This window comes from Cicer arietinum, chromosome 4 (assembly GCF_000331145.2).
Source record: "Cicer arietinum cultivar CDC Frontier isolate Library 1 chromosome 4, Cicar.CDCFrontier_v2.0, whole genome shotgun sequence".
Taxonomy (NCBI): Eukaryota; Viridiplantae; Streptophyta; class Magnoliopsida; order Fabales; family Fabaceae; genus Cicer; species Cicer arietinum.
In genome coordinates, this window is record NC_021163.2 from 1,963,735 (window position 1) to 1,987,302 (window position 23,568).

The 23,568-nt window shown below is 29.8% G+C and overlaps 3 protein-coding genes across 5 annotated transcripts; 1 reads left to right on the forward strand and 2 right to left on the reverse strand.

The window, feature by feature from the left end:
• Positions 1 to 2,726: 2,726 nt before the first annotated feature.
• On the forward strand, positions 2,727 to 4,271 carry LOC101503605 (uncharacterized). The gene has a single exon (XM_004495140.4). The coding sequence runs from the start codon at positions 3,159 to 3,161 to the stop codon at positions 4,026 to 4,028; it is 870 nt and encodes a 289-aa protein (XP_004495197.1). The 5' UTR covers positions 2,727 to 3,158; the 3' UTR covers positions 4,029 to 4,271.
• Positions 4,272 to 6,317: 2,046 nt separating this feature from the next.
• Positions 6,318 to 9,452, reverse strand: LOC101503930 (COMPASS-like H3K4 histone methylase component WDR5B). The gene is made up of 2 exons (XM_004495141.4): positions 8,566 to 9,452; positions 6,318 to 7,051 (listed from the first exon to the last, which is right to left on the reverse strand). The coding sequence occupies exons 1-2, from the start codon at positions 9,253 to 9,255 to the stop codon at positions 6,761 to 6,763; spliced, it is 981 nt and encodes a 326-aa protein (XP_004495198.1). The 5' UTR covers positions 9,256 to 9,452; the 3' UTR covers positions 6,318 to 6,760.
• A 5,698-nt stretch (positions 9,453 to 15,150) lies between these two features.
• LOC101504248 (protein TIME FOR COFFEE) lies at positions 15,151 to 20,821 on the reverse strand. 3 transcript variants are annotated; one of them, XM_012714327.3, is made up of 12 exons: positions 20,508 to 20,821; positions 20,090 to 20,413; positions 19,795 to 19,943; positions 19,533 to 19,695; positions 19,177 to 19,429; positions 19,017 to 19,077; positions 18,841 to 18,936; positions 18,514 to 18,754; positions 18,344 to 18,410; positions 18,163 to 18,250; positions 17,638 to 18,054; positions 15,151 to 17,522 (listed from the first exon to the last, which is right to left on the reverse strand). In XM_012714327.3, exons 1-12 carry the CDS (start codon positions 20,605 to 20,607, stop codon positions 15,795 to 15,797), a joined length of 3,687 nt encoding a protein of 1,228 aa, XP_012569781.1. In that variant the 5' UTR covers positions 20,608 to 20,821; the 3' UTR covers positions 15,151 to 15,794. The 3 variants fall into 3 exon arrangements, with proteins under 3 accessions (XP_012569781.1, XP_012569782.1, XP_012569780.1); XM_012714328.3 differs by having other exon boundaries at positions 17,638 to 18,018; positions 18,514 to 18,757; XM_012714326.3 differs by having other exon boundaries at positions 18,514 to 18,757.
• Positions 20,822 to 23,568: the final 2,747 nt, after the last annotated feature.

A 23,568-nucleotide genomic window follows, 5' to 3' on the forward strand; every position in this document is an offset into this window, starting at 1 on the left:
TATATATATATATTTTAAAAACTAAAAAAAACTCTATAGTCAGTATAGAGAAATTATTTCGATATATGGCTTTCACCACAAAGAATTAGAGTAGAGATGTCCATAAAGTTTTTAGGTGTATAAATGTTCAATTATGTCAGAACTTCGTCCTTAAAAAAAATTATGTCACAACTAAAAATGAGCCTTCATGTACTAAAAAAAGTAGTAATGAAATTATTTTAGAAAGAGGAATAATTGATAATAAAAGAAGAAATTGTTAGCTAAGAATTAAATTAGAACAAAGTTGGAGATGGTACACATTCCTTCTTGGTTATTTATTTACTGCAACTACTATTTTCATTTCTTTTTATAAGAGATATTTAAATTAATAAAAATTAATATATTTACTTTATAGATTAAATATATTAATTTCTATTAATCTAAAAAAGTATTATTTAAGGAAAAGGAGAAACACATCACTCAAATATCTATCACACAAAGAGTTTTGTTGTTTATTATTTTACATCACAAATATTTTCTCTATATTTTCTTATTTAAATAATCAAAGTTTGGACAAACATTAAAATCCTAGTGCTGCTGAAACTATCAATTAGGACCCCACTTATTTTTTTTCTTTCTGTTTTAACAAACATGAGAAAGTCACAATTTCTTCTCTTTTTTTCTCTTCTATTTTGATTCCAATCTTTCTCATAAAAAATAAAGCTGAACAGTCAAATAGTACCATTTTTGCTTGATGGGACACCTATATATAATTCATAGTTTTGTTTATCAAAGATATTTCATTATGTCACGAAATTAATTATTGTATATGATGGTTAAAAGGCATGCAATATGCCACAATACCTTACAAAATCTTTGAAGAATAGTCTCATCCCACTCCATTTGTGCAATGGATGGGTTAGGTTAATAATAGAAATGAGATGATTTATTGTTTAAGTAACCATGGTTTATTTAAATTCTAAGGTCAAAGGAAAATTCAGCAAATTGATTAAAAGCTAGTGGGATTTGAACCCATTTTTTAATACATGTGGGATATGAAGTCTTACAATACTCAAATTTCCCAACAAATATGTGATCATGCCAATTTATAAGTAAATAACTTGTGATCATCATTACTAAAACAACTGTGAGTTCTAAGCTATAATTTGTGCCAAATTGGTTATGTAAAACACACGAGATTGGATAAACTTTATTTGAAAAGAAACCACTTAACTAATACATTATTGTTAATGAAAATGGTTTTAAAATAAAATTTATCATGTTTTGTTTTGTTCATTTCATTAAGTTTATTTTATGTGTATGTAATGTAGTAGAAGTACTGATGATGATGATGATGATAATAATAATAATAATAATAATAATAATAATAATAATAATAATAATAATAATAATAATAATAATAATAATAATAATAATAATAATAATAATTATTATTATTATTATTATTATTATTATTATTATTATTATTATTATTATTATTATTATTATTATTATTATTATTATTATTATTATTATTAAAATTACTTTGGGTCTTTCATTGTTGCTAATTCGATATTTTAGTCGTTGAATTTCTAAATTCAAAAAATAGTCTCTTAAATTTTAAAATTTCAAAAAAATTTACCACTAAATTTAGAATTTATTTTTGTTAATGGTGTCAAATTGAAAAATTACCTGCCAAGTTATTGAGTGATGTTGCAATGCGTATGTGGGACTAAATCTTATTATTTAATTTTTATATTTAAGTATTGTTTTTTTTAAAATTAGTTCATTATTCAGCTGACAAATCAGCCAAAAAAAAAATCTAAAATTTAGATATCAGAATAAATTAAATTTTTACAGATTAGAGGACTATATTTCAAAATAAATTTGTGTATATGTAAAAATATGAAGACTATATTTGCATTTAATAATAATTAAAAAAAATTAAACATCCGATTTGATACTTTTTAAACTATCATTTTCTCCCACAATTTAGTCCAATAAATGTAGAAATATAACAAACATCTCTAATCTATTTTTAATTCATCAAATTAATTTTTGAACTATTATTTTTTTAATAATAGATTGATAATAGTGTATGATCTATTTATTATATTTCCATATATCAAATATAAGAGATATTCTAATTGAAGGTTTAGTTATATTAACAACAATAGCAAAATTATTAAATAATTAATAAAATAGGCACTCTCTCGTATAAGCAAAAATGTAATTTATTTTTTTCAAAATTTTAATATAGAGGGCCTTAAATAATATAAAAGTTAATAAAAAAAATTTATATTAGATATTTTAATTTAATCAAGACTTTTCAGATGAATGAGTTAATTATAATAAAATTTAATATTATTTTTAAAATAAATAAAAAATAATATATTTAGTTCAAATGAACTATTAAACAATATAACATAAAGGTCATCATAATTAATGACATTTATATTATATGATATTTTTTTTTACTTCAATCCTATACTTCTAAGAGGAACCGAGGTGTAAGAATTTTCAATTCAATTAAAAGATAAATAAAATATAACTAATAATTTTTTTAATTAAGATTTTAATTTAAATTCTCAAAACAATTTATTTTTAATTAAATCACATTCTTTAAACACCTTATATCTCAATATTACTAGTAATGAAAATTTGGTAGATAACAATTTAGCATCTGTATTAATAAAGGTGCTATGAATTTATATTCAAAATAATTGACAGTTTTTTTTGCATCAAAAGCAATCATAGCCATAGCATAGGGCAATTCTATTTGTAGGTTTTATCTTTGTTTTGGTACCTCTACCCCATGTGGTTAAAGCAACACTACTTCTACTTTCACTAACAATTCCTTCCTTTTAGTAGGTTCTCTACACTATTTCAATCATTCCTTCTTTTGGGTATTACTCAAGTTAGCCACAAAAGTTGTCAGATAAAGCAAAAAATCTATCTCTCTTTATCTGTCCCTTCCCTTTACCATCCCATTCTCAAGAAACAAAATCAGTTCAAACCCCATTTCAAAAATCAACTTTTTTTTGGCTACCCAAAAGACCCAGAAACTTCCCCTTTTGTTTTGTTGATGTGTTCAAGGAAAAAAAGACAACTTTTTTGCTTTTTGACATAGAGAGACAAAAAACCAGAAACTTTTTCAGAAAATTTTGTTACTTTTTGCTATGAAGGAGTTTCCTTCTTGTTTTGGAGAAAATGGTGTTCAGGTTGCTGATTCGTCAAGTTCCACAATAAGAGCACCTCAAAATGCTGTTACTTGTGTTTATCTATGCAAATTAAGAGACCATTCTTGTTTTATCACAGTTTCATGGACAAAAACTCTGATGGGTCAAGGCCTAAGTGTTGGAATTGATGATTTGATCAACCATTGTCTCTGCAAAGTTGAAATAAAACCATGGTTGTTCTCAAAGAGAAAAGGGTCAAAGAATTTGGAGGTTCAATTTGGTAAAGTTGAGATCTTTTGGGACTTTAGTTTTGCTAAATTTGGTTCTGGGCCTGAACCATTAGAGGGATTTTATTTAGCAGTTGTTTTCAATCATGAAATGGTGTTGCTCTTAGGAGATCTGAAAAATGAAGCATGCAAGAAGATTCACAATAAAAGTAACTTCGTTGTTGATTCTCATTCTAGTGCTGTTTTTATTGGAAAGAAAGAACATATTTTTGGGAAGATGTTTTATGGCACAAAGGTTAAATTTTTTGACAAGGGTCAAGTTCATGATGTCAAAATTGAGTGTGATCTTGTTGGGCTTAATGAACCATGTCTTGTGATTAGAATTGATAGTAAGACAGTGATGAAAGTGAAGAGACTCAAGTGGAAATTCAGAGGGAATCACACCATTTTGGTGGATGGTGTTCCTGTTGAAGTGTTTTGGGATGTGCATAATTGGCTTTTTGGAAATGCTATTGGAAATGCTGTTTTTTTGTTCCAAACTTGCATTTCAACTGAGAAGCTGTGGGAAGTTCAATCAGTTTTGGATTCACAGTTGAAAGATTTTGGATTCTCTTTGGTTTTGTATGCTTGGAAGAATGAATAGTCAATAATACTGTTTGTTAGTCACAATTTTCTTTCAACAACGATATAAATTGGAACTTCTATACTTGTTCCTTTTCTTATATTGCTAATTACATGCTCTTGATTTTCTTTATGCTAAAACTTATGTAATCCCTTCTTATTGTTTCTAAATCGGCTTCAGAAATTGTTATTATTCGTGTAATGTGAAATTGTAAATCTCTCAAACCACCTTATCAAACCTTATCATTGTAACATTGAATTTTCACTCACGTTTGTTTTAGGAATTAAAGAGCATGCACTCTTAAGTCTAATTGTTTTGCATTGACATTCAATTAAATGAGAATTCACTATGTTACATTACTTTTATTTTGTATGGTTATTTTAAAATTGATAATATAACATGAAAAAATAATGGTTTTTTAATTAGATGTCAGTATGTAAAATAATGTACGAGGATTAAACTCTTCCTTTTAACTCATTAGACATAAACGTATGTATTCTGACAACACTTTTAACTTTTGGTTATAATGAACTAATATGATATGTGTAACTTGAGCAAATGTAAAAGAGACTCAAAGAAGAATTGGATGGTTGGCTTTTTTTTTAGTTGTTACACAACACATGTTTTTTTTTTTTTTGACAGATTCAAGGATCAATTCTTAATGATAATCTAACACACAAGCAAAGTGTAGGAAAGATCATATAATAATATATTTGTAAAGACTGACAGAGAGAATGTGAATGAATGATTCAACACCTTTAATTTGAAAATTAAAATAGATGTGGAGCTAGAGAAGAAAGGAAAAACTTGAGCACACAAACCACATAGAAAAGAAGGTAAAATACAATATAACAAAATTTATATGGTTAACACAATTTAAAGTTTGTTTAATTATCTTCAGTAAATGATTAATGATTATAGTAAGGTAAATAATTAATGATTAATGATTATAGTAAGATTCATAACTTATTAACTATCTAATAATTCAAATGATGATTCAATATACATGATTTCAAATATTTAAATGTACATGATATTCATTAACAATGATTCGGGTTCAAATACACATAAAAATCATAGTTAATAATATTTAAAATTATAGTTAATTGAACTTAGTAGATAGTTAAAGAATTTCGACACCCTGTTATATTCATTAAATACATATTTAAGTTACATTAATCATCTAAGTTGTTAAATTTTGATGTCAAATTTGTACGTCAAAATATTATTTCTCTTAATACAAGTAACAGACTTCTCTAAATGGTGTATTTATCAACTCAAATACCACTTCTATATGACTTTTTTACTATACGACAACAACCAAACTTTGTCTCACTGAACATAATTGACTACATAGAATAAATGATATAATAATAATATGTCATATAACATATATCTATCTAATTCATTGATCTCTAAGTTATTGTTAATAGTTTCTCTTATAAATATTCTCATTTTGCTAACAATTTAACTACCTTCGAACGACATTTTGGTGCTACTTGTCTACCGGTGCAAGAATTAATAACTGTGAGTTTGTGCACGGGTTAGTTATTTGGCATAATCCAGGGATATGATTAGTGAAAATAGATAGTTATGTTTGATTGTATATATGTTCGTGAAGTTATCTTTTCAACCTAACAACTACACAATTTTATATAATAATGCGGAATAGAAATAATTTGATAAACTTCATAACTTTTCTGCTCTACTTTCCCTTTTTCTTGTACTGAAATGTGATATTATTAGATAAATAAATTAAGAAAAATTTAGATCTATTATTTAGAATATTTTGGTGGACGATAATTGATGGATACAAATATACATGTAATTCTTTAAATCTTACTTTTAATTTTCGTTTAAATATTTAATTTTCTTTTTCAATTTGCTCCTTTAAATTATATTTATTTACATTATTAATCTTTAAAATATATTAAATTAAACACATAGTCTTTAAATTTAATTTTTTTCTCTACAAATTACTGTTATAAAATATGAACATTTAATCAAAACATCGCAATAAATTGATTGTCAAAACTATTTTGCTTATAAAAAAAAATTAATGACATTAATTATTTAGACAGATTTTTATTATCTTGTTTTTATTTTTATAAGCATGTTTAAATTATTGTAAAAAAAATAAAAAATATATTATTTAAAAGATTTGATAAATATTTTTTAAAAGATTAATATGTTAATACAATATTTAATAAAATTTCAAATTATCATAAACTTTTCATTGAACTAATTGTCATAAGAAATTGAAATAAAAAACTAATAGTTCAAAGAGTAATTTAAAAGACCAAATCAAAATAAAGAAAACTTAAATAATTTAAGTGGAAATTGAGTTAATCTCAGAATTATACATGTATTTTTGCTTCACTGATATGTCCCTGGACCTGTTTGATTTTTTCTATTTCTTGTCACTGGTTTTTCTATCCGCCCAATTTGCTACCCATCACTCGCCCTAACCTAACCACGTCCAGATGGATGAAAATGAATCTATTTTTGAACTTCTCGATCGGAACAGGCCTGTCCGATACTACTTGCATCCATGTCAAATTTTCCCTTTTGGAGTAATGTTATTTTCTAACATCATAAGTCTATACACCCCGAAATGTAACTAACAACAGTTATTCTAATTATTAAGGCACCTCTATCATGCATCTACACTAAAAAAATGAAGCATATAAATGGGAACATCCTCATATTGTATGAAATAAGAGGACAATAACCCCTTAAAGTTTTGCTATTATTCAAGAATCCTGCACCCAAATCCTCACAGTTCTATCACCGTCAAGGCCGGCAGAAGCAATTTTATTCTCAGTGGGATGGCAGGTTACAGATATTACAGTATCTGTATGGCCTTCAAGTTTCTGAATCAAATTTTTCTGCTTCAGATCCCACAAATAAACACATCGATCTTCTGAACCACCGACAATATATGTTCCATTTGTCACAGAAAATGTGGAAGTTATGCAGTACACTCTATTCACATGGCCTGAAAATATTCTCAAAAATTTTCCAGCGGCATAGTTCCATAGCTTCTGCACCAACAAATTTCATATTGTCAGGGAAATTTTCGAAGAAAATCCGCAATCAACCAAAACTAATAATTCATAGAAAAAAAACTAAACTAAAACTCCATTAGACATTAACAAAACATAACAAAAATATAAGCAACCATTACATCAACCACAACAAAACCTCAGACAAGATCATAGTTTCCAAGTTTTCAATTCAAAATATGCCAGAAGGACTAGTAGTGACTGAAGAGTGAAGACATATTTGAAAGAGCTGCTTTGGGGTTTTGAGATTTTAATTTTTTTTGAAAGAATAACATGTTAAATGATTGTATAACATTTCAATCATAATTCATTTTTAAGAACATTTTATATCTTCCTTAATTTACAAAAGAAAAATAAGACTTCCTCTTCCTTCCCCTCCAAAACCCTCCATCCAAACATACCCCCATAAAAAGTATTAATATTTTTATGAGCTCCCAAAATAACTTCTAGGCACAACTTATGCTAGCTTATGCAGAGTGTATCCTCTGTTCGCTAATCAATTGTAGAAACAGCTTACAAAGAAGTTATACTACAGTAAGAGCTTAATTAAGTTGTTAATCAAAACATGATAACAACCAATTCCTTATCTCAACACATCCTATTGCGATCAATAAAGACAATAATAGAAAGATAAATTTCATCTAGGACAAACCATTACACTAGAATGATTAATCTCAGCTATTTCCACAAATTTTATAAATTTCTGCAATCAATAGGAAGTAAAAGCACAATCTGAGAGAAAACAGTTCAGAACAACTTATTTGAATTTATACTAGTGAAACAGTACAAGATAGTTTACGGAAACAACTTATGACATGTCTAAAACTAGTTTTCACCTTATTTTCATAAGCTTTATTATAACTTGTATAGAATCAGTTTGACTTAATTTTATCCTTTGTTATATAAATAACTTAAACATAACTTACTTAAGTTGTTTATCCAAACAGAGCCAAAGATAAACAAAAAGATAAATATATAGAAAATTTCAAACCCCTAAAACAACAAAAACATAGCAATGAAGGTTTTAAAAAACAGTCCACAGTGGAGAAAATGGAGGCGACAGAGAGGTCGGCCAGTACCGTTTCCTCGTTTTAAGGATGTGAAGAAAAATTGCGGAAACTGACTGCGACGCCCGCGACAAAATGCCATTTTTATGAAGAAAAATAATCAGAGAATCCTGCTTTTTCTACCTCAATTGGATAGAGAACACATTTTCAGAATATATCTAAACACTATCTTACCTTCCTCTCTAATTCTGATGTTCTCTCATATCTCAATTAGTATCATATATTATATGATAGTACAAATAATTTTAATAAGATTCTTTAAATGTTGTGATTAATTCACAACACGATGACAGTAACGTAACACAACATCTATTTAAAGCTATTTAAAACCTTGTGAGTATGACTATGGATCCAACGTATTGATATAAAAAAGAAGCAACATAACTTGAATTGAATTAAAAAAAAAAGAAAGGAAATTTAACTCACAAGAGTGTCATTGAGAGTAGCAACCAGTATAAATTTTCCATTGGGAGAGAATTTGGCGAAGGAAACAGCAGGAAGCTTATCATCAATTAGAGTCTTCAATATAGCACCGGAATTTGTATCCCAAATCTTACAAGACCCATCGTGACTACTGGAAACGATGAGAGAACTATCACGATTGAAGTGAACGGAAGTAACAGGCATAGTGTGAGCTTTGATGACGTGGATACACGTACCGGTCTTCACTTCCCAAACTCTAACCGTCTCATCGAACGAACCAGAGACAATTAAATTGGACTGAGGATTAAAGTTAACGCAGAAAACTACGTGTGAGTGACCGCGGAGGGTTTTGACACAGTCACCGCCAATAACGTCCCAAATACGGATTGTCCGGTCGTCGGAGGCGGAGCAGATGTAGTGAGAGTCGGATGACCAGGCCAGATCGGAGATGCCTTCGGAGTGGCCGATGAGACGGTGGAGGAGAGATAAATTGGCGGAGGACCAAATAATTAGGGTTTTGTCGAGGGAGGCGGAGGCGAGGAGTGTTCCGTCGTTGGAGAATTTGACGCAGGAAACGGCGCGGTTGTGTGCTGTTAGGGTTTTGAAGTGACGGTAGGGTTTGTATGGTTGGGTGTTGGTGCTGCTGGTGGTGCTCGTCGCCATCGGTTCTTGCGGCTTCGCCGTCGCCGTCATCTCCCTCTCCTTTGTGTTTTCAATTGAATGGTTGATTTCAATCTAAAGTCAAACCATAAGTTGGGTCATTTAGGGTTTTGTTTGGACAAATTGCTACTGTATTATTGTGCTGCGAATATTTTGGAAAGAATTAGCTTGATGTGTTTATCGTATACGAGAGGTTTCTTTTATGTAACAAAATCAATGATATTAGGATTGATTTGGTAGATTTTCTTTAATTTATGTAAATCATTAAACCACCCATTTCAGAGCTTAAATCGTGAGTCTAGTGTAATTTGGGGATCCAATTTATTGTACTAACTTTTAAATTTAATTCAATTTTAGTTTAGTTAATTTTAATTTTATTTTTATGGTTTGATTCTTTAAAATATATTAAATTAAATATATAATTTTTTAATTTAAAATTGTTTTTGAGTTACTATCATAAAATAAATTGATTGTTCAAATTACTTTGCATGTGAAAAAAAGAAGTTAAAAACATTCATAACATTAATAGATTTTTATTACTTTGCTTTTAAGGTTCTAAATATGTTTAAATTGATATAAAAAAAATTAAAAAATATAGATAATTTATAAGATTTGATGAATGTATAAATAATATACAACTTCAAGACCAAACTAAAATAAAATAAACATAAAAAATATAAAAAAAAAATTAGTAAAACTTAAAAGATTATACGTCTATTTTTGTCTAATGTTTGCCAATCTAATCTTCACATGGAAACTTGTCCAAATCAAATGAAACATTTTATCTATATATGTAATAAATTTTAGGAAATATTTTGTCTATAATTTCTAACGTTACTATATATTTTTTATCTTCAAAATAAATAATTTTTAAATCCAAAACCGAATATATGGTCTTTTTCTATCAAAATCTCTATTCCCTAGTTTACAAAATGGTCAGTGGTGGCACTATATTCCTCTTTTTGCTAACAATTGTAAGGTGTCACATCTTTTAATCACCTTTTATATTTTAAATGATTTGTAATTGTAATGCAAAATCACACTAAATATATCACAACAAGGTCGATTTTAGTACCACATAACATCAAAATATTATAGATATTATCTAAATCATAATTAAGATAGAATTAGTAAAAAGATTACATCACAATACATAATAAACAATTTCTATTAGTTTTAACTCTTGAGTTTAGACTACGTAAGATTGAGGCGTAGAGTAGAAAAAATATCTCAACAACTAACAAACCTCATGCAAAATTTATAGAGATCTCTATCACCTCTATCATTCATTTTCTAGATTAATAAATTAGGGAATATAGATTTTGGGAAAAAAAGAGATGGTATATTTGGATTTGACAATTTTTATGAATTAGAAATTTCACATTTTGAGAAAGATATATATATATATATATATATATATGAAAGTTGGATATATATAATGACGTGGACAAGTCTACATATGACATGGATAACAACGATGTCACTTAACGTGACACTTTACTACACTTAAGAGAATCACTTGACGAAAAGAGTAAATTGATTAACGAGGTACAATATAAAAAAGTATTTTATTAATACTTAAATTTAAAGTCTCAAATTGTTTGATGCTCACAATTTTGAATTCTAAACTAATACTTGACAACTCTCTATTTCACTTAAATTATCTTTGGTTTTGTTTGGTTATAGTCAAAGGATAGTTGATAAGGTAAGTGATACATGGTGAAATTAAAGTTTATAATTGATAATAGACAAATTAATTAAAATGTTTGATAAAAGTAACGGTTCAATTAATTTAAAAATGTAAAATGACATTCTCAAATAATAATAAAATGTATATCAATTATTGTTTAACATATGTTGAATTTAGCAACTTAAAAAATTTATTTTCCTGTAATCTAAAACTTATCAATATGATATGTTTTTTGTTTATTATTATTAAATTAATTTTTATTTGCTAAAGTTTTATTTTAAAATATATTGAACACATCTATATTCAATTCTATAATGATAGAATTTAACAACAGGATACAATAATAAATATATAATAATATTATAATTAAAATAAAAAATAGTCAATCACATTCACAAGTGTTGCACCATCACAAACGATTGACGAGTGTCAAGCGTTACACAAAGAGAAATACATATTATTATTTTTTTAAAAGAAGAGAAATACATTTTACTTTCTTTTTTAAAGGAAAATGGCCGATCTTTAATATTCTTATATATTAACATATGGAATAGAAAATAGTTGCACAGACCACAAATCTCAATAAAAACACAGATCTCTTCATTGATCTCGTCTAATTAAATGCACAATTATAAAAGAATTAAATGCAAAAAATGAAAACTTTGTTTTAGTACCACATAGTTGCATCTTTAGATCCTACAATAAAATCAACGAGTTTAAAATAGTTCTAACCACTTAATGCAATTAGACCAGAGAAACTAAGCAAACAACTACAAACTTAGATTTTAAGAAAAGTTTTTTAAAATTGAACAAAAAAAACTCATTTAAAAAACATATGATTTGAGCATTATATAATCAACCTCAAATTTAAATAAAGATACCGAAGGCATGTAATCATCAAGCACGCTTGTCCATAAATCCATATATTGTTCGTTATATAAACTTTATCCATCAATAAGAAAACAATACTATAAATGCAAAAGACGTTAATTAGCCTCAATATTTCTATGAGATTCCCTGCAAGTGGCTTTTGCTTCTTCTTTTTCGCATTCTTCATCTTATGAAGATAAAATAAGTAAATTTAACATAAATAATGTGCAAAAACAAACTATGAATTTACAACAACAAAAAGGAAGAAGGAGAAGAGGGATCGAGAGGATGCAGTAACAGAGAAGGAAAACAATGATACCTTGATGGTAGAGCCTCCAAAGGTGTGTGAGAGAGAGAGATGGGGTAACTGTGAAGAAATTGAGAGATAATCCATTTTTGTGGGCAATTGCTTCATTTGGCTAAAAATTTGAATTTAAATTTGTGAGCAATTAAATTAATATATTTGATGGAGAAAAGTTTTGAATGAAAAAAAGATGTAAAATATTTATATTTAATAATTATGTGACAAGAGTATATAATTTAATTGATAAAAGAAAATAAATTTAAATTAGTTTATAAAAAAATATTATAAATTAATAAAAAATTTAAATTTATGACAAAATAACAGTTATTAAATATCTTTTTTAGACTCAAATTCGGTTTGAGGGACTAAAACTGAGGACAAATAAAATGGGGTACTACTTTCGATTTTTACCTATAATAGGGGACCAAAAGTGCAATTAAGCCAATTATAAATTATAAATTATTTTATGCATCTTTTTAAATAGATCATTTATCTTCTTTCAATTTTTCTTTATTTTATATTTTATATTTTTTTTTACGAAGTTAATTTTGGTAGGGTCTTAGTCCATTAATATTGATGGACTTAAAAGATATGCAATAAATGAGTTTAACAATGGAATATATAACTCCATATTGGTAATTGCATTTTATGATTAATGATATCACATAGAAAAATAATTAACTCTCTTTATATGTAGCGGAAAATTTATGCTCATTAAACTATTTGTTGAAGATCATTAAAGTCATATATTAAATAGAATTAAAATAACTTTTTCAAATAAATAAAGGGAAGACATTTCTTTACTCATATAATATTGTTATGTAAATCATATTTTATATTGATATAAATAGAGGAGTAAATAGACTATTTCGAGTTAGGTTTTGTAAAGTTTAAGTTTGATCTATCAAATTTTTTTTAGAGGTTTCAATTTGTCATCTCCACATGCACCTATCATCCTTCAAAACACGTAAAAAGAAAATTTTACCATTTTTATCATATATCAAAACTTGAAATTTTTTTTACTTATCATTTTTTTACTTCAACAGATTTAAAAATTTAGCAATTATTTTTTCACAATTTTTAAAACTTTAGTTCATTATCAAACTTTCAAAAGATTTATGTAATTTGAAATTTTGGATATGAAAAATGTTTTCAAACCTTTCACATTTGAAATAAGTGATAGGTAAAAAAAATCAAGTTTTTATATATGATAAAAAGATAAAATTGTTTTTTCAAGTGTTTTGGGTGTGACACATACAAATAGGATAGCAAGTAAAATCCTCAAAAATTTCAGTGTTAAGTCTGGTTTGTGGTCTACTACCGTAAACTTACATTTTAGGCTCAAGTATGAGTTTGATGAAAATTTGGTATGACTCGTCTACTTAAAATTGTATTTTTTTAAAAACATATTTGAATAAGTCATCTCATACTACCTTTGTTCCTAATTATAAGAATTGTTTAGGAAAAATAATTGTCCCTAAATATAAACATCCTTTCGATTTACTAAGTGTTTTTACTATTTTTTTTTATACATACTCTTATTAATACTACTAATTTTCTTAGATTATGAAAAATCGGATTTAATACATTTAAATTCAGGGGTTGTTCTAAGAAAATTAACACAAAATCAAGAGATTAACTATACTATTACTTTTTATTAATATCTGCTTATAAAAAGGGAGGAATGTAGTATCTTTAAATAGACTGATAAATTATTATATCAATAAAATTAAGTTTTATTTTAATATTTAATATAACATTGTAGAGAATCTGATTTTATATGACGTCTTACTTCAATTTTATTTTATAATAATACATTTAAATATATGAAAAATTAAAAAATGTTAATATGTTTAAACTATTAAAAATTCAATATCTAACAAAAATATCAATTAAATAATATTTATAATTATTTAATTAAGTAAACTTGATAAACTCAAAAGTCTTTTTACGAGATATGTAGTGTTATATTTTTAACTAAATAAATTTTTTTTTTAAGTCTTGCCTTGTCTATTAAAAAAAAAAGTCAAGCTTGGGCCTGAGATAGAAATGTCACAGTTTTCTGTTAGCCAGTCCAGCCTATTCCACCCTTATCGATGATGGTTGCTTGATAAGTGTAGAAAGTAGAGACAAGTAATGGTTGCTCTTGCTCATGTAATATATTGTTCTTTTTCTCTCTTTATGCTTTTTATACATTCAATCTAAATACTATTAAAAAAAAAAAGAGCCACAAACTCGCTATGATGAATATTTAAAAAAATCAATGTAATCATGAAAACCAATAATTCAATCACCATCCCCGGTTCTAATATGACCACCAAAGCTAACAATTCTTAGATTGCAAATACTATAATCTACTTTGGAACATTTGAAGAATTATACCCGCAATTTTGCTCCTGGATTAGTTCCCCTAATTTTTTTCACCTTTATGTGCTCGCTGATGTAATTGTAGAAACTATACCTGCCTTTCATCAAAGAAAGTTTAAGCGACAAATGTACTCAACCCCAAGAATAAAGTGACAGATAAGAAGAACACCTAAACAGACAAATCCAGAAAATATCCATAGAAAACTAGTAAAGTCAAGACATGGGAAATTGGTGATTTATAGCATTGAAATTTAAATGCCTGAAGGCTAAAGTCTTTCCTTTCACATGCGAGCAATTTTAAGGGTTTTAAATAATGAATCACATAAAAGACGAGATCGGATAATTTTAATCATAGGAAAAAGAATAGATAGAGGAGTTTTAAGATTATGTTTAAAAGTTTGGATTTTAGAGTTGAGGGAGGGTTCTAGAGGGGTAAATTCATATTTTGCAATATATTTGAAATTTTAAAACAATTGAAAAATAATCTCATAAATATAACATTTCAATTTCATTTAATTTATTTTAAGAAATATTTTTTAGCTTTCTTAATTTCGAAATAAAAAATAAGGCTTCTCGGGAAAATAACATGCACTTTAGGAGGATTTAAGCAATAAAAAACGCAAAAAAGCAAAAAGATGAACCAAACATCGACATCGAGCTTGCTCTCATTTGGGGCGGCTATCTATAACAACAAAAATGATAAATAATTGCAGTTTTTTCATTAAAAAATGAATATAAGTACATCTCTTGTGGGAAACAAAAAAATCATATATGTACATATTAATAGAATTGCTTTTATATGTCAATATAATTATACCCCACTAGAATGTAGAACCCTACCAAGAAATATGACAATATAGTAAGCGGTCCCTACTTTTTCAAAATTGCAGGCCTAATAGATCCCAACTTCCTTTCATTATCCACAACATTTCTTTGTCAACTTCCTTAACATACGTCCTATCACCACATTGAATTTCAGATGAGAGCATCCGACATCAACATTGCCTTGCCTTTACACCTCTCATATAATCATATATCATTGCCACCTAGAAAAGAACGGCAAGTAAAGCTCTAGGACAAGGCTGCTATGACCAGCAACAAAACCCTCGTACCTTTCACCAATGTGATATAAGCTATACATTAACTTTTTCCTTCAAATTGACTTGTGACCTTAATGAATGTGGAGAACCACCACAAAGACGGTAACAGATCCAACAACTGCAGCTTGAACATGAAGCGGTAGCTGCAAAACCCTCCAGATTATATGCTGATTACAAAAGATTATGAGTAGAATTGGAGAGAATTTATTCTGCCTTGGTATAGGATAAATTCTGATTTCTATTACTTCATCTCAGATAGGTGGCTGGGACATGAGCTTAAGATTGATGGAACATTTCTCCCACAAACTGGAGAAGATTTTTGGCCACTCCCAGAAGAAGAATTCTCAGTTGGTTGTAACTGTGAAGTGTTCGCTGACGAATCGACTTTCCAACCTTCCGAGTTTGGTTTCAAGCTTCCCCCATTAAATAGAGTTCCTCCTGCTGTTGTACACAAAGGGTGGTTGTTACTGAGTTGTGGCCCTTGGGATGGCAGAGAAGTCGTGTAATCTCCCCCAAAAGAAATTTGCATATGACCCTGTGAAATTTTTTTGGTGCTTGGAGTCTTGGATGTTATACTAGATGTGTGATGAACATGAGAACCTGTTGTGTTGATCTTAGAGTGAGAAGTTTGGTTAGAACTTTTGCATTGAACATGACTTTGTGAGAAAACAGGGCCATTGTTTGCAAATTTCATGGCAGAAGCAGTATTGGTGGATGAAGCTTTATTTCGAGTAGCCGTGGCAGGTTGCATACCATGCTGCTTCTGAAGCTGAAGCAATTGTGATGACGGTTGAGAACTTGAAGTATTACTGGAAAAAGGCATGGTTGTCATCACAGTTGAAACAATGGAGTGACTAGGCCAGTTTCCATTGGAAGGAGATAGCACAAAGTTAATATTCTTTGACGAGTTATCAAAAACAAGGGTTGTTGGCCCATTAGTTGACGACTTACCATGAATGGTTTTCTTTTCATCATCTTGGTGGGAGGAATTTCCTCTCTTTTCTCCAGTAATCGAATAAGTCTGCTGCTGAACAATGTGAGGTGTACTTGCAGCTTGATATCCTTGCTTTGCAACATCAGGCAGGCTTTGAATTACCAGTGGGTTCTGTTTCATGGATGAGAAGTTGAGGTTTGAAGGAAGATTGGCTCCATTAAATGCAGCAAGTGATACTGCAAATGCTTGAGATGGTATAATCTCAACTCCCCCCTTTAAAGCTGGTTGCTGCTTGTCACCAAAACTTCCACTGTTGCGAACAACATTATCAGATGTTGCACATGGCTTGAAAGAAAAGTTCACTGGCTGAACTGGAATTGTAAAGTTCTGCCCTTGCAAATTCTTTAAGGGGTAAGATGTTAGATTAGTAACAGATGGTGTATTCTTTACACTCACCACAGTCTCTTGCTGGTGAGAATGAGACTGTGGAGTCTGTTGCTTTTGTGACTGTTGTTCCGCAGTTGTAGAAGTCAAGATATTATTATTACCATTCACTTGTGCACCACCATGTGACTGCTGCATATGAGATGATGAACTACTTGATAGCTGTGCAGTAAGATAACTTGGTTGCACTTGCGCTTGAGAGCGAGAGTGCTGTTGTGGATACTGAAGAGGATGGAATATTTGAGAAGAGTACAAAGGCCCGCTGAGTATATGTGTTGCTTGTGCTGGGCTTGCACCTCTGATTGCTGCAGTTGCTCCAAGAGAAGTAGTTGAAATAGGGAATGAATACCCGTTATTGTGAACTATTGTTGCATAAGGAGAATTATTGGCCAAAAACTGATGGTAGCTAAAGCTCATTGCAGTAGCAGCTGCTGGCAAAGTTGAGGAGGTACAAGGAGATCCAGCAACTGAACTCTGGGACCTACTATATGAGGAAGCATTGTTGGGAGAATCCACACCTCCTGCCTGATTAGTAGCTGTTGCAACTGATGCTTGATAATTGGCAGGAGAAAATAGGAAAGCAGGACCATGCTACATTCAAAATTACAGCTTATTACTTTACAAAAAGACCTATCGGAGTACTAAATAAAATGGGTAACACCCTATTTTTCAACTGTACAGAAGCAATAAAATTACAAGATCATACCACTAGATTCTCAGTTGACCCAGGGTGTGGGCCTTGTTGTAGCACAAACTGCATCCTATGTGTTGAATCCACTGGATTGACATTATTAGAACTTTTAGTTGCAGTGAGATTTTGATCACATGTGGCATCCAACTCCTTATCTTGTGTACCGCTTAGGTCTAAACCCAGCAAGTGTTTTTGAGATTGCTTGCTAACGACCATACGTTCTGCAGATGGAGCACAGTTGACGTTGAGTTTTGTGGCACTAAGTGTACCAGAGCCAATAGCTGCTGGCAAAAGGAGGTCCGTCTTTGTGAACTGCTGGTGTAGGATGCTACGAGCAATGTAATAATGGGTTGCACATTTCTTTGGTTGTGGTTGAGAGAGACCAAAATTCACATGCTGCAGGTTTGAATTATGAAGGAATTGTTCACCATACTGTTACATGTAGATATGTAGGGTGCCAGTATATCATTACTAGCGAGAATAAAGACATGACTCAGATAATTACAACTAGAAGAACAAAACTGTGAGAAATTATAATACCTGTGTTGTTGTGGATGATCCTGTAGTTTCATTCGCCTTCCGAATTGTCTGCATGGGTGGCATGTTTCTGCCAATCATAGTTATTGACCTGAGCATAGTCGGGTTATTGATGAGTCATATGGCCAATATGGAGTAAATTTATAGAGGTAAGAAAAGTCTTCGAAAAATGACGATCTAATACCCAATAGGAGGGACACTGCCCGGTGGTCCTGATACAGCTGCTGATAGAGGCACCGAACTAGAATGAGCTGAATAAGAAAAGAAACGTAAGAGACTTCTAAAACAATCAACAAGTGGGTCAAAATCAGAGTTGATACTCATCCTGTATATTACAAAAATCAAATTATTTACCAATTTTCTCCACTTTCGTATTTGACAATGCAGTAGGTTGTTCCTTATTCCTATCCTGCTCTTCTAATTTATTGTTTGTCTTTATGTCATTGTCATTTTTTGGCATCTCCAAATAATGTTTTAGCCCATCCAACTTCTCCTTAAATGCAACCATCTTTGCTGCTTCTTCAATTTCTTCCGAAATTTTCTCTACTGTAACTGTTCTTTCCACCTTGTCTTCAACCTTGATATTATCCTCCCTCTTCTGCATCAGAAGTTGTGGTAAGTTGGAGTTCAAATAAATGGGAGATTAAGTACAATTCCAAGATTTATAGTCAACCTACTCACCATTTCCATGATTGGTGCCAAATTTTTAGTTTCTGATGTTAAATCACCCCGTGACGGGTCATCTCCTTCTGGAGACAGCATCGTAGGAGGAGGAGCCTGTTAGAAAAAGGCACCCTTCTTAGCTATTTGACAGTAAAAAGCAACGGAAATGGAATGCAAATAAGAACGATCCTCACCATCAAATCTATCTCAAACTTGCCTGCTCTCAGGGTTTTATCCTCCGGGACAGTAGACATCCTAATAAATTGAGGCACAAGCAAATAAGGCCATTGATCAGGTATCCAGTACAAGTATTCAAGAGCAAGAAAATAAAAACAAGTATTAATTGGTGCTCACACTATGGTAGATGCTGAATCCTGTTTATCAGCATCCAACTTGGAACATGATTGCGACCCCCGTGTGGTGGATAAAGGTCTTCCATCAGCTGAAGCACCACCAAATCCCACCCAGGAATTCACTTTGTCTTCCCCAATGTCCTCTTTTGTAACTTCTGATAATCCATTTTCATGGCAGGCCACATCAGCAGGTTGCTCACTCTGAATTCTGACCAACTCTTCAGTAGAATTGTAGTCTTCTGATTTTTTCTTATCTGATAATAAAAAAAAGGCAATAAAATCAGTCCAAACATACACACAAACACACGAACACACAAGCAAAGAATAGAGAGAAAATCTTCAAAAAATCAAACCCACCAGCAGCATCCGTGGAGGTGTTGTGATTGATGGTTGTTTCAAGCTTTTGGGATGAAGACTCATGGTTCTTGGAAGTCATCAAACCGTATAAAAGCTCTGCTATCTCAATCTCCATGTCTGAAGAAGAAGATTTTGATATCTTAGCAACAGCTCCAATCCCTTTCTGCAACATAACATACACATGAAAATTGAAAACTCAGTCCTTCAAATTCTAATTCAAACATATTGAAAAAAAAAAACACAAAAAGAAAAAAGAGCAGACCTTCGTCTGCTTAGCAGAAACACTCAAAGAAGCCAAGGCCGATGGTTCAACACTTTCTCTTCCCGGAGAATTCAATCGTCTCCGGAAACTCAGCTCCTCTCCTCCACCGGCCCCGGAGATCCAACTATCGTGTGACCTTTTCACAGAAGCTGCGGAAACACGTCAAAAACAAAAAAATAGTCAATAAAATTCCGCTCACTGAGAACCAAAAACGAGTGGAATAGAGTGCAAAAAAGGAAAGAAAAAAAAAATAGTTATACGAAAAAGTGAAAAACCGCATTTGCATTGTATCAACCTGAACGAGCTTTCCTTGGAACTGCGACGCCGATCATCTCATCGTTTCTATTGAACGGCGGAAGCTTCGCCGGCGTGAAACTCCGGCGATGGTTTTGATCGGAAACAAAAAGCGTGGTATTGGAGGAACGGATCCGAAATAAACCAGCATCTCGAACGTCGTCGTCTTGTTCATTTCCGATACTCTCTTCGGTGCTTTGTTCGCTTTCGTCTCTGTGAGAGTGAGAGTCTCTCCTCCTCTTGCTCCTGTTTGACGAATCCCTATCTCCATACCGATTCGTTTCTCTCTTACTCGAAGCTTCTCTCAACTCGACAGCTCCTTCCTCTATCAGAGATTAAAAATTTGACGCAAATCATATAAAACAACAGAAAAAAGCGTAAAGAGAAAACAGAAGAAGGGAAAAGAATCGTTTAATTACCGGAAGAATCTCTGAGAGGAATATTTCGATGTGTGCGTTTGGGAAATCCATTGATAGAAGGTGCCATGGATGATCTTCTAGATTCTCTGGTTCTATCCATGAGCTTATGATTTGTTCTCTCATGTAATCAAACTCACTGGCGAATCAGTTTCGAATAGAAACGGCGGCGCGATAGTGGAAATAGACCGTAGACGGTGGGTGTCTATTTTGGCAGGGATGAAGCAGAGCCTTTTTGTGAAACTAGTAAAAGTGCACTTCTTCTCTTCACGTCTCTTCTCTTTTTATTTTAGTTTCATTACGTTTGCTTTATTCGTCGGGGAATTATTTAATGCATGATTAACTATTTAATAATCTGATCTTCCCTTTTTAATATGTACTCCTACTCTCTCCTTCCTTAAAAAAATAAAGTGGCGTGTAACTTTGGACTTTTTCGTGATAAAAATAAATTGGACTTTTTTCTAAAAAATTACTAACTATATGGTCATAGTTTCTATACTAAACTAGATATATTGATTAAATATCTTTATTAATAAAATATTTATTGAGATTAACTTTTAGAATAAAGGTAATGCGCGGAATCTAAAAAAAAAACTTCATATTTAGTGAAGAGCACGAGTTATAATAAAATAAATCAATCAATTTCAAATCTTCATAGTATTTTTTGTTAATTTCACTTTTTATTATACAACATTTCCCTTATTTAAGTAGTTAATAGATATATTTAGTAAAAAAAGTAATTATTAAATAAATTAAGATACAATCAATAAAAAAATATAATGAAAAATGGTAATTCTTTAATTATCTCAGTTACAATTAAAATTTTAGCTTACTTAAGAAAAGATTTATGCTTTGTAAATTAATACTTTAAAATAACAAATAATATAAAGTAAGTAAAAATTTGTGTGAAAAAAATAAAGTAAAAATAGTACTACTTTTTATTTTTACTGAAGAGGGCCAATATATGGAAAAAGGGAAAGATGTTTTTTTTTTTTTTATTTGACTCAAAAAAAGATGTTGAATGTTTCACTTTCTCGATTCACATATTACTTCGCAAAGCCAGGGATGGCTCAGATTTGCTTTAAATCTTTCGGCGCTACTGGTACCGTTGTCTGCCCCCTTTATCGGACGGTGGTTGTTTGCCTATGCCAACATGGCAGACACGTTACTGTCAATGAAATATTATATTCAGCTTAAAGTCCCACTATATATATATTAATTAATAATTAACGTCCTTAACAAAATAAATTAATAATTAACATAATTATAATAATAAAAAATATATATTCCTCAAGTGTTATTAGAACACAGACACACCATGTATATGATTCACTCACTTTTAATATTTTATACGATTAAAATAATATTACTGATAACTTTTTAAATATATATTTAATTAATAATTCAAATACACAATATTAACTATTTAAAAAATATTTTTAATGGTTGTTAAAATATATATTAATTAAATAATTAATAATTTAATAATTAATAAAATATTTAAAATAATTAATGACATAAATTCATATATATGTGTCACAAAATAATTATGATAATTTAAAAAATAAAATAAAATTTTTGTATTTAAAAAATATTCTTCACTGTGAATAAGTATAAGTATTCTATCTATTATTCGCGTTCAAATATATTTTTGTACTTCCCGGTGCACACGCGTTTGAGATGAGCGTGTAAACAAGCGTCAGCAGTAGCACATAGCAGCACTCAGCCACCAAAGCTATATTGGGTTGCAGCTGGGTGAGCCGGTGGGGGTGGGGGTGGGGGAATATGAAAATATAGTAATATAAATCAACAAGGATTTTTTAAACATATGTAGAGCATTGGTCTTTGAGAGTATCTCCAAACCTTTTATGTTGACTATGAAATTTAAGCCTCCAAATATAATATTTCATCTATTTCTGAATAGACTTATTGACAAATAAGAACATGATAATAAACTCTATATATAATAATATATAATCAAACATAAATTATAGAAATAAAATCATAACAATAGATTTAGAGCATAGGATGAAATAGGCGGCCAGCCAGGTTGGGTTGAGTTCTAGAATAAGTGATTTTAATTAGTTTATAATAAATGTTTTTTAAGTCCAATTTAGCTTTTCATAAAGTTTAACTTCAAATGATGGCTTTTTCAAATTTATTTTTTATTAACGCATTTAAATATCTTTGAAATATTTAATATTTGTATTCTTTAAAAAATTAATATTTGTGTAAATTAACATATTGAAAATATTAATAAATATATAATTTGAATTCATATAAGTTTATCATTGCAATAAAAATTATTGTTCACGTCATTATTTTAGACAAAAGGTTTTAGACCCTAAACTATCATCATCTAAGAGCAAATTTTGCATAGTCACAACTCACAAGACCAAATGTATATTATTTACACATATATACAATTTTTTTTTTAAACATAGTATATTTTTGTATGAATGTCTAAATACTATATATTTAGTCTTGTGACTATACAAGAATGACTCTATCATTTTATGCAGTTAAGTTAATTAATTAGTCACGCACATCTATTGATAGCTTGATGGAGTGTATATTTAGTTGTATGGTAAAATTGATTTCACACAATGGACTACCAAGAATTTGCAAAAAATTATACCATGTATTTTTTGTGAATTTACATCCGTCAATTTCACCCTAAAATTAAACATTTTTACTTATTATCATGTCTTCTACTTTTATTACACATATGTTCAAAGTGTAGTTTTTAGTCGAATATAAAATTTAAATGATTTAAAAAATTTAAGTGAGTTTATTAAAGTTATAATTTATCATTACATTCATGAAATTATTGTAGTATATTACTATATTAGGATATAATAATATAAATAGTTTGATAAAATTATAATATGACGGTATTTAATAAGAATTAAGAAAGATTATAAATAACAAAAATGACTTCCTAAAATTATTTGATTTATTAATAATTTTAAAGGGCCTCCCTAAATATGTCTTTCTAGCTATTGTTTTTCTAATGTTTACGTATAAAAATATTGAACATTCACTCGTTTTAAAATGGATAAAA

What these genes read in the sequence shown, in the direction of transcription:
- LOC101503605 (XM_004495140.4), top strand. Translation starts at nt 3,159, where the DNA reads ATGAAGGAGTTTCCTTCTTGTTTTGGAGAAAATGGTGTTCAGGTTGCT.
- LOC101504248 (XM_012714326.3), bottom strand. Translation starts at nt 20,607, where the DNA reads ATGGATAGAACCAGAGAATCTAGAAGATCATCCATGGCACCTTCTATC. An exon ending in TCCAAGGAAAGCTCGTTCAG is followed by an intron (nt 19,944 to 20,089) that starts GTTGATACAATG and finishes GTGTTTCCGCAG; the next exon opens with CTTCTGTGAAAAGGTCACAC. An exon ending in GATCATCCACAACAACACAG is followed by an intron (nt 18,055 to 18,162) that starts GTATTATAATTT and finishes TACATGTAACAG; the next exon opens with TATGGTGAACAATTCCTTCA.
- LOC101503930 (XM_004495141.4), bottom strand. Translation starts at nt 9,255, where the DNA reads ATGACGGCGACGGCGAAGCCGCAAGAACCGATGGCGACGAGCACCACC. An exon ending in CTACTCTCAATGACACTCTT is followed by an intron (nt 7,052 to 8,565) that starts GTGAGTTAAATT and finishes TTGTTGGTGCAG; the next exon opens with AAGCTATGGAACTATGCCGC.